This window comes from Neolamprologus brichardi, chromosome 8, assembly GCF_056152115.1.
Source record: "Neolamprologus brichardi isolate AB-2024 chromosome 8, ASM5615211v1, whole genome shotgun sequence".
Classification (NCBI taxonomy): domain Eukaryota; kingdom Metazoa; phylum Chordata; class Actinopteri; order Cichliformes; family Cichlidae; genus Neolamprologus; species Neolamprologus brichardi.
Window position 1 is genome coordinate 8,169,620 of NC_142111.1, and position 10,787 is coordinate 8,180,406.

The following is a 10,787-nucleotide window of genomic DNA, read 5'->3' on the forward strand; positions in this document are numbered from 1 at the left end:
AACATCTGACACCAAAAAATACACAGCAAGGTTTATGAACTTACGTGTGTTCGTATCTGTTAGAGCTGCCACAAACTGCAGGTACTTCTTCATAAGTGTGGTCTGGTCCACCACAGTGGGACTGGGCGCGGGTACAAAGGCCATGGTGGCAGCACGGACAGACTGGGATGCAGTCTGCACAGGTCTACGCGATCACTTTGAGCTCATGTACACTATCTGCAAGAGGAGATAAATTACTTTCCTTATCTTTGCATGCAAAAAAACAGAATATGTATCTGATGAGCATTCAGGTAAAATTCGTTTGTAACAGGAAACCTACTGCGTCCCACCAACAAACCGGTAACGTCCACAATAAATAACATGCCAATAAATGGGCGCAGAGTGATGACATCATTATGCATCAGCTAGCACAATTTCTGTGCACTCTAATAGCGTTTAGAAATTTAAATGAAAAAACTTGGGGTTTTGGCATAAAACTGGAACCAATGTCTTGTTAAGACGCATTACAATCTTAATGATTTACTCAATGAAACACAAATTTATACACATTTATTTTAGAGAACCAGCTGTCGAACGGCAATGCTAAGCTAGTTTCGTTAAAGAAAGAAAGCGCTCGCGCATCCCAGAACATTAAACTCCTTTAAAGAGACTATAAACAAGAGCCACAAAAAATAAAGCACATTTGCTTCAACTAAAACTTACCCCCAAAAAAGACTCCAAAAAACTGCTCATATTTATCCAAAGTTTGTAAGAGAGAGCGAATCTTTCACTTACCAAACGCCACAGACAGGAAACTGTCCCTCGCCTGTATGCACCGTGCTCGCGCTCCCGTTTGCGCCCAACGATGTGTGATATCTCTCCGCGCAATGCATATTATAGCTTCTTTTTTAACAATGAAATATGGTATTATGATATCTGTTTAGCATTTATATGTGCATAATAGTGACAAATTCGTTATTCAGCTCTACAATAATATATTTTTTAAATGAAAAGCTGTTATCCTAGTACCCGCGGAAGAATATATAGTAAAACAGTAGCTATAAGACCATCATTTTCGATGGTCTTCTGGCTCCTAGGCTTCTACAGTAGAGGAAGTAGTAGGCTAAGTAACATGGTTCCTGGAGGTAATAGGCTTCCCACTGGTGTAGACGTTTGGTTTCACCTTGAATAAATATAATATCAGTGGTCTTTGTGCAAACAATATATATTCAAATATAAGCAATCATTAATAGAGGACTTAAAATAGAAGTTTGTACCGATGGCTTCGTTTTAAAAATAGGCAATTTGAAGTTTGTTTTTTTTAGTTATATGGATACCTGCTTGCCATGCTATTCCACAATACTGATGGGACAATACAATACAATAAATAACTACTGTAATTAATAACAGGTCGTGAGTTTGCATTTTGGAAAGCCAACACACATGTAGATACCTTTCAAATGTTAGCAAAATAATGTTTTAAGGGATGTGTTTACACGGAGTTGAACAGATTGTGCATCAGTAGCAGTGCTGGAGGACAGTAAACGTTGTCCAGGGGGATATTGCTCTACATAGCAAAAGATCAATAGATAATATTAATAACTAATCACTAGTGTATGCGGATATTTAATTGGCCATGGGATAGAGTGATATTTAATCTAAATTAAGTTTATTGACTAATTTGTTCCATGTCTTCTTGTTGCTTTTGTTAGTTATCGTGAGCTGTTTTAACCACCAGATGGCAGCCTACTGAAGCTGTTTCTGGAGTCTATCCATGTTCTGAAATTACCAGTGCTCAAAGTAAAGTGAATGTGATGCCATCCTTTATTAATAATGAAACGTCACAGACTGCAAAGCTTTGCAAACGTGACACATTACTCTCACCTGATGCCAGGTTATGTGATTTTTACGGAGAGCAAAAGTGGAATCGTATGCTTCAAGTTGTTTCTTTGTTGTTGTTCTTTTTTTTTAATTAATCCAGGGATCCAGCAATGACCTGACACTGACATGAGAAATCAATCTGGCCCTTCAGTTGAACTCTCACCTGTTCACTGAAGCCTCAATAGAAATGCTCTCAATGGAAGACATTCAAGCTCATTTGAATAATACAAACTCTGTTTTTGCCTGTATTCCCTTCACCTATTTCCCATTTTCCCAACAAAATATATTTAAAAAACTAAAGATGCCCCCATACTTTGCCACATTACTGTATTAATAACTAAAGTTATACATTTTGCAATGAATGTTAACAGTGTTCATTGATCCCCTTGACTCTGTGAAGCGAGTCACAAGCTAAACAGTTATTCAATGAGATCAGAGCATGTAACCTTTTCATGATCATTTTTAAAACAGCCCCCGACTTTCATTTTGACCACATTAAGTTGCTGTCATGCACGCTTTTGTGGTTCATAAATGACAGTGTAGGGATAAGACTTGAGATTTCTTTTTTTTTCTTCATAATGCTTGTTTTAATAGCTCTGGAAATAATGAAGTCTGGTTGAAAGATGATCATTATTTATCTTGCATAATCTATCAAGCCTGTGTCCTACCCACAAGCTTTGCTAATGGGTTTTAATTCCCTCCTTCACAGCCCTCCTCCTCCTTCCATAGACTGGAGCCACTGGCACAAAGACTGCAGAATGAGATATCCCTCTCACTGAATGCTACATATGATGTAAGAGTTAATCTGACATATAATATGACTTTCTCATTCTCCTTTGCACTCTATGTTCCCTAAGTAATAATGATCTGCTAAAAGATGTTTGTCTCTGGCTTATTGCGCTGTCCTGTTTGTTTCATCAGTGTTTTTTTTTTTTTCTCTCCCTGATGGGGGCTTTATCCTGAGAGGGAAGAGTGGATGACACACTGGTTTCCAAAACCACTCATCTATCCATTAGATATGTGTTTTTCTCAGTGCTCTGCAGCGACTGGTGATGCCCTTATGATGAAGCCGCATCGCCCCTGCATTATTTCTTCCATAGAAAGAAGTGCACTTTCCTTGAGACTGGGTCTGAATCATCAACAATACCCAAAAAACTATTCATGCATCTGAAGCGCCTGTGGACATTCACTCTCTTTTTTTTAAATCACTCCTGAGGTCTGTATGAATAAGAGACATGTTCTCTGTGACACAGGCAAACACTCACAGCAGAATCTCCTCCACGGTGAATATGTTTGTTAATGAAAACCATAATTTTGTAACAGCACTGACGTCCCAAGTTTGTTGGCCGTTGCCGGTGAGTTATGTCTTTGTCCTATAGTAAACACAAAGTAGATAGTGAGAGTCAGCGTTAAAGCGTTTGTGTTTAATCAAGACGTGTGGACGAGCACAAGCAACTGAACCCCATGGGCAAACTAACAGCGTTGATGGTCAGTCCCTGCTGTCCATTACTGCTTAAATCGTCAAACAGATTTGCAGTAATGTTCTCTGAAGGTTTTGGGGCCATCGTCCTGCTGAGCTTTGCACTGACATGAACTAAAACTACGAAAGGTTCCAAGTATCAAACTTTAATTGCTTTAATAATATCAAACCCGTGAGTTCTAACTTTTATGGCCTATGAACCCTTATAAAAAGAAGCTGTGTCTGGACTGGTTGAAACCTCCGTGACACAGTTCAAATATCTGAGGTGTTAGATGTTTTATTGAAAAGAAAGAAGAGGATCAAGCCCAGTGATTTAAAAAATGTTCTAGACAAAAAATAGAACAATCCGGGTACCACACTTATTTTTTTCTCCACAGTTTTCACTTCCATGTTGATTTTTTGAACGTTAAGTTGCCTCTTGGTTGGAAACCTGACTATATCTAACCGTACTTATGTACTGTATGTTGTAACGTTACCCCTAACTTTACTAAAGCTTGCATGGCAATTAAAAATTGTTCCAACTAAAGTTCCAAGAGTGACAATAATTGTTGCTCTTAATGAGAATTTTTCACAAATCTGGCTGGAAGACAGCCAGGAGTTCTCTGATTCATGTGCTTCCTAATGAGAGAGCGTGATGAGTCAGACGTGACAGCTTGCGATGCCTTCATTTTATTTAACATGAAAATAATTGTAAAATGTTTAGTCTTTTACCAACTCTGCATGCAAATATCTAAGTCTTTGATCATATCTTTGGAGAAAATCAAAATCTCCACGAGCTTCATTTCTGCTGTTTTAAATCCCAGAATTTAACAGTTTTTGCTCAGCACTGCTTCCATTTTATCATCCCCTAGTGTAAAACAGCTTTGATTGACTTTGTGGTTTGGATCATGGTTGGATGCCATCTTCAAAGCACAGTGGTAGGCCTTCCAGTCAGCACAACAGGCTTTATTGACCTTTTGCAACTAGGCAGGCAACTGTTGCTAATTGTTTACCACCACATCCTGTTTCTCCACCGTTGGCTTTATTGAAGAGACTCACCTGCATGGGAATCATTTGTTATGTTTTTTCGCAGCTGCAATTCAGTCTCTAAATTGCCTTGAGGCCACGTGTGTTGGTGCAATGTTTGAAAAATTGATGCATCCAAACTCAGATCGATTCTTCTTCTTTTTTAAATTTTTTAAAATTTATTTTATTGCAGAACTTCCATAAATGTGCTCTGAAGTTATTATATTGTTTATTATCCAAATACCTCAAATTCTACCACATACAGCGCACACTCACACATATGTCTGGGGATGGGAACCGGGTAAAAAATAAAGCATGATAACGTGTTGGATCGTAAGGCATCCGTATGAAAATAACCACGCCTTCTAATCGACCACACCTTTCAATCCTATCAATTTCCGACAACAACTTCGAGTCTTAGAGTCTTAATCAGCTCAACAAATCATCATTTAAGCAAACCGTTCACCTAGACTCGGTGACGTCAGCCTACTACAACACATCCAGGACTTTTCACAGACACCTTTTTTTTGTAATCCTCTTTATCGAGAGGAGCTGTCTGATCAGCACCACACTGTGCGCTCCGTTCGTGCCAGGAATAGTTCCGTTATCACAAGCCACATTAACGGGCTTACACTCCGCTGATCGCATTTTCCACTCCTGATTTTGCTGGTCGGACGTCATGTCGCTACTTTGTAAAGATAGTTATACATGATGCTTTTTGCGCAGACCCGTTTGGAGTACACTTTTACGCACTGAACTCAACATCGGGCTCGCGTTGGAGTGCTGAGAATTTAACTGTGAGGTTTTCACCTCTTTCTTGACCTCTCTGAGCGACACAAGCCGCCGGTATGTTTTCACTCTTGACCGGGTTGTTATGTTTTTGTGCTCTGGGATGTGGTCAGCTAACAAACAGGCAGGCGGACGATGGAAAGCGCTACATTTGCCGGGCAATACCCCTCACGGGCGATGCCAGTTGCCCTGTGACTTTGCTACCCGAGTTAAATGCCGGGGGTCAAGAAGAAGAGCTCAGAAACACGGTCATGCAGCTAAGGGAGACGATTTTACAACAGAAAGAAACGATTTCCAAACAGATTGGCACCATCAACGAGCTTACCACCAAGCTGTCTCTGTGCGCGTCAGCAACCACCGATAGAAAGTACGACAAAGGGGGAACATGGGGCAAAGACAAACAAAACACGATGGGGGACGTTCCCGGGGATCCAAATGAAACTATCGACAATCTTGGAAAAACCATGCAGGGGCTCAAGGACCGACTGGAAAACCTTGAGGTAAGAATCATTGCGCAAAGCATTGTGCCAAAGCCCGAACCTAAAAACCTGGTTTGCTTACGGATTTAAGGGGATTAAAACATACTGTCGATTCGCACAAAAGCAGAGCGTGACTTCTAAGAATTGTTACTGAGTTTATCGTGGAGAATCAAAACAGTATGTGGGAAGAGATTATACAGCTAACTGGTTAATTTCTCGTGTGACCTGCCTTCACTTTGCTCAATAAATTGAAGAGTCTTTTGTTCCTAGTCTTACCATGACTACCACACAGTATGAAAATACTCTGTTTCAAGCCCAGCATGTGCCTCCCACATTAAAATAAATGAGTGGATTCTCCTGACAGGAGAGGGTAACTGACTGAAAGACTTTTATTTAAACTCAATCTGTAAACCTGCCAATCAGTCACACAGAAGCTCACAGCTCTCAGGGGGGCTTAGTGCACATCCTGCTTATGATAACTGGTGATGTTGATCCTTCCTTAGCAACAGCAAATGAGGGCCAACATATCTGGAGCCTCGTTCCCGAGTGAGCTCCGTGACCTGCTGCAGCAACGTCTTGCAGAACTGGAGAAACAGCTCCTGAAAAAAGTCAGCACCTTGGAGGCGGAAAAGAGCATGCTGTCCAATGCCACAGCTGCCTACAGGCTGAAAACAGAGAGCACTCTAAACGCATTGGTAGAGAGGATCAATGAGTTGGAGAAAGGTACAGCCAAGCACAAACTCACATATTTACATTACAATAGCTGTAGAGAACAAATCAAGAGGAAATGTTATTTTGAGATATAAATAGGTTTCAATGACATACAGCACATTCAACAGATTGGATGACTACACAGATAATGTGCCACACGAAAGGAAAATTACAAGAGTGGAGAAAGGCTGCTGCCCTCTGCACTCAGAATAGTCAAGATGATCTTATAAATCACCAAAGGTGAAATAAGGGTGAGAAGATTAGCCTCATGGGTCACCTCTCCCTCCTTACACCACGGGTCTTTTCTGCCGATCTTATTACAGGCGGAGGAGACTTCATATCCCCAGAACAGTTTAAGCTGTCCCTGCCCCAGCGTACCAACTACCTGTATGGCCGTATCACCAAGAGCTTGCCAGAGATGTATGCTTTCACTCTCTGCATGTGGATCAAGTCCAGCGCCAGCCCTGGCATAGGCACGCCTTTTTCTTACGGTGTACCAGGGCAAGCAAATGAGATTGTGCTGATTGAATGGGGCAACAACCCAATTGAGCTTCTCATTAATGACAAGGCAAGTCATTAAATCAGATTGAAATAGTGATTTCGTAAAAATCATATTTGTACCAAAACACACGTTTCAAAATCATAATGTCTTTTTGACCCTAGGTTGCTCAGCTTCCCCTGGACGTTCGCGACGGCAGGTGGCACCACATCTGCATCTCTTGGACCACGCGAGATGGTCAGTGGGACGCTTACCAAGACGGGGAGAAGCTGGGAGCTGGTGACAACCTGGCAGCCTGGCACCCCATCAAACCTGGAGGAGTGATCATCCTGGGGCAGGAGCAGGTGAAATGATACAGTAAAATCTTTGATGAATGTCTATTTTTAGTTTCATTGTCAAAAAAAGAAAGTGTTGCATACTATGTGCTCTCAACTCAACACGCTCACATTACTGCAAGAAGAAAAAAACTTGAAAATGCTGTACCAAGCGCTTCGACTAATAAGACGTACTATTTATGAGGTGTCTCTGCAAATTGCAGATGGAAAGAAGAAAATTACCCAGATTTAAAGCGGCACAAATGAGATCCAGGCTGATTATCAGAACAAAACAATTAACAGAAACAACAGTGAATCTATCACTGCCCACAGATGCTGAGGTCGCTAAATGAATCAATGTATTATTACCTCTGCCATGCAGGTAATAAAGCATGTTTTTATTGACGTTTGTTTGTGTCCCTTTTAATGGCTTTACACAAAACCTGCCCAGACTATTTTCGTGACACTTCCTGTCGAGGGAAGAAGCCATTAAATATTTGGTGTGCATCCAGATCCCTCTTTAAAAGGCATGAATGGCTGTTTGCTGAAGCTTGTGGTCTTTGAGTGCTGTTATTGTTAAAAAAAAATCGTATTACTGTTCAGTTCTGTAGGGAACATTTGGTATCCAAATCACTGCTAATCAAAGTTTCCATAGCAGCATGCAGAATATTTATGTGAGTGAAGGGAACCTAATTTCCACTTCCATATTTATATTCTTGGTTTCTGTTAGAGTAGCTTTGCATGATTCACAGTACAAAATAACTCCTCAGTGAGAGGAGCCTTTTCACTCCTCTCCCTTTATAACCAGACTCCTTTTAAGCTAGCTTTCTTCTGAATGGCTGCCCCTTGCACTCTGTACAGTCGATCGGTTGGGACTGCTATTCTCACAGCCAGAGTTGTGTGTCTGAAATGACCATATTTAGTATATCCACTGTCTTTGACATCATACAGATTCAAGACTAGAAAAAACAGCATAACTCTGAGCATTTGGAGCCCTCTGAAGCCTGATCCTTTAGCTCACAGGGATTACTGGCACAAATGCTGACTGTTGTGTATATGCATCAACACTGAACCTATAATTTTCGGTCTGTTAGTTGGTAAGTCAGTTTGCTACCTTGTGCAATACTGAAATATCTGAGCCACTAGATGGGCACTTGAAGAGTACATACATCACCAAAGCCGATGTCAGTTTTCTGTCTTCATAATAATAATAATAATAATAATGGATTGCATTTATAGGATTGCAACTGCAGTGCAGACAGATGACTGTGTCAGATGATTGCTTCAGGTCTTCAGGTCAAGCTTCTCAAAATTGTGTGAAGATGGTGTGAAAAGGTGCTTCAGCTGTAACAAGGACCAATTTGACCAAGGTCAGGAGAAGCGTTTGTCTAAGGACTTTGCACTCTTATCTGTCTACCACAAAACTTTCTACCAGATATGACTAATAAATATTAAGTATTTTTCATATTTTCATTTTGAAATCAACAGTTTTAAAATCCGTTTCCTAAGTTTTGTTTCTCAAGCAGTTTGTCTGTCAAGGGAGAGAGATTGAGTGAGAATCTGAATCAGAGGCTGGCTTAAATTACTGAAGGCGAGCCTTTTATTCCAAAACCACAGGAGATCACAGCAGGTGGCAAACAGGGAAGCATGATAGTTGCTTTGCCAAAGTGACATAGGAAAAACAGGACTATATAAACACAGAGGGCTGAACAAAGGAACACAGCGGGAACTAAAAGAATAAAAATGAAGGCATGAACCAAAAAACAAACAACTGTAAAACTGAAAATTAAAAGAGAAGAAAAGAATCAATAATACCACAAGAAAAAAAAACTCAACCTCTGTTAAAATAATAAATTAATCAAATCAGGAATTCAACCATTCAGTGAACACATAATCAAGATTACAAATGCTAGAAGAACAATAAAAGCCAAACAAAAACCAAATATATTAACTGTGAATCTAAAGTTCAAATCAACATGAATACCCATGATGCTCTCACGTGATTGCTTATATTTGTTAGTGTTACTAAATTATGAATCATAAAGTCTTTACAAAATAACACATTTCTTAGAAAACAGACAAAGGACTTGACCTCGTCTCCAAGAGTACTTTAAAAGACAGTACAAAAGTTTAATGAGCAGTTCATTCCCACTGACTGGCTCTTCCTCCGCACTGGAACAGGTAATTACGTTTGATGATGTTGTTGTCGATGCGGTTTAAATTCACATCCTGCTGTTTATGGCTCTTCCAGGACGTGGTGGGCGGGCGCTTTGATGCCGGACAGGCTTTCGTGGGCGAGCTGAGTCAGGTGAACATTTGGGATCGCGTTCTGAAGCCCGTCGAGATCCAGTCTATGGCCAACTGCACTTCGTACGTCCCTGGGAATGTCGTCTCCTGGCTGGCGAGCAACGTCGAAGTTTTCGGGAGGGGAGCGTTCAAGCGGCCCTTGGAGATATGCCAGGAGAGGTTGCCCAACGCTTAAAAAAACCTCTCAGCCTGTCACTTGATTTGTTAATGTTTCCATCCATTCAACTTTTTTTATTTTAAGTAGTCTGTTCATACTGTGAGGCAGCTTGTTCATTTTATTTTTTTATAGTTGGATGCTTTTCGTAGTCTGGTTTACATTTACAGTTTTGAGATTACTGAACCAATTCTGAAAAAGGACAAGAAAAGACCCCCTGAGATTACAGCTGTGACATTTTGACCGTTTGGTGTGATCCAGCGTTCAGGGCCACACATCTAAGTGTGTATTGTTTCGCCCAGGCTGATCACAATCACCTCTGCTTGCGGTTTCCAGTGGCAATTAGAGCGCTTCTTAGTGACAGCAGTTTCTTCATCACGATTAGGATACTTGGCTTCAACAGCCGTAGTAACATAATCCCCGTAGGTATTGGTGCTAAGACGTAAAATGACCCCCCCCCCTCCCCCCCCACACACACACACACACTCACACACTCACTCCAAAGCTCTGAAGTAAAGAAAATCCACTCTAGTGCAGCACACTTGTAGTATGACAAGCACATTAAGGTTCAGACCGACGTTGCCATTAACATGTGAGCGAGTGTTGCGTGCTGTGTAGGAGGAAAGATTAAAAGGGTGGCTAATGTTATGCCACCTCTTTAACCAGGCAATCGCACTGAGCCAAGAGCAATCTGATCCTCACATGTTTGGCTCTTTTAAAAGAATAATAGGCCTACTAAAAAAAAACCCCAGAAAAACCCAAAGACCATATTTCATGCGGCACTGATGGATGAAGCACATCAGCGATTGAACTAAATCTGTGTAAGACATGCTGCTGATTTCATTTTATAGCTCACGTAGTGAAAAACAAAAGTGGGATGCATATCTGTCACCAGTGCTGCTGCTCATCACTGTTCTCTCTCCCTGGCTTTTTCCATCATAGGAAATGGTGAATCATTTTGAAAACATACACACGGCTTCTGTGTTGTGAAGACGAAGAGTAAAAAAATCAATTAAAACCTTATAACATGTGCTTGAATGTAAATTTGAATGTAACTTTCCATTATGTAGCGTCTCTGTCCAGAAACAAAATGTATTTTTTTAATGTGGTCTGTTTTTAGCACATTTGTAAGGCTTTCTCCATCTTGTCCTTTGGCCTTTTCATAGAAGTGCCATTAAATGTTTTCTAA

At 40.7% G+C, this 10,787-nt stretch overlaps 2 protein-coding genes across 3 annotated transcripts in view; one reads left to right on the forward strand and one right to left on the reverse strand.

Annotated features, from left to right (window-relative positions):
- trrap (transformation/transcription domain-associated protein) overlaps positions 1 to 838 on the reverse strand; it is a 79,300-nt gene extending 78,462 nt beyond the window's left edge. The window contains exons 1-2 of one of the 2 annotated variants that reach the window (XM_035912154.2): positions 771 to 838; positions 45 to 212 (exon numbers count right to left, since the gene is read on the reverse strand). In XM_035912154.2, coding sequence (XP_035768047.1) covers positions 45 to 144 — 100 coding nt within the window. In that variant the 5' untranslated portion in view covers positions 145 to 212; positions 771 to 838. Of the gene's footprint in view, positions 1 to 44; positions 213 to 698 lie in introns of both variants that reach the window. The other variant, XM_087845369.1, reaches the window with a different exon arrangement.
- Positions 839 to 4,812: 3,974 nt separating this feature from the next.
- nptx2b (neuronal pentraxin IIb) lies at positions 4,813 to 10,062 on the forward strand. The gene is made up of 5 exons (XM_006800935.3): positions 4,813 to 5,634; positions 6,117 to 6,336; positions 6,648 to 6,892; positions 6,988 to 7,167; positions 9,389 to 10,062. The coding sequence occupies exons 1-5, from the start codon at positions 5,194 to 5,196 to the stop codon at positions 9,617 to 9,619; spliced, it is 1,317 nt and encodes a 438-aa protein (XP_006800998.2). The 5' UTR covers positions 4,813 to 5,193; the 3' UTR covers positions 9,620 to 10,062.
- The last annotated feature ends 725 nt before the right edge of the window (positions 10,063 to 10,787 follow it).

What these genes read in the sequence shown, in the direction of transcription:
- nptx2b (XM_006800935.3), top strand. Translation starts at nt 5,194, where the DNA reads ATGTTTTCACTCTTGACCGGGTTGTTATGTTTTTGTGCTCTGGGATGT. An exon ending in ACCGACTGGAAAACCTTGAG is followed by an intron (nt 5,635 to 6,116) that starts GTAAGAATCATT and finishes ATCCTTCCTTAG; the next exon opens with CAACAGCAAATGAGGGCCAA. An exon ending in AGCTTCTCATTAATGACAAG is followed by an intron (nt 6,893 to 6,987) that starts GCAAGTCATTAA and finishes TTTTGACCCTAG; the next exon opens with GTTGCTCAGCTTCCCCTGGA.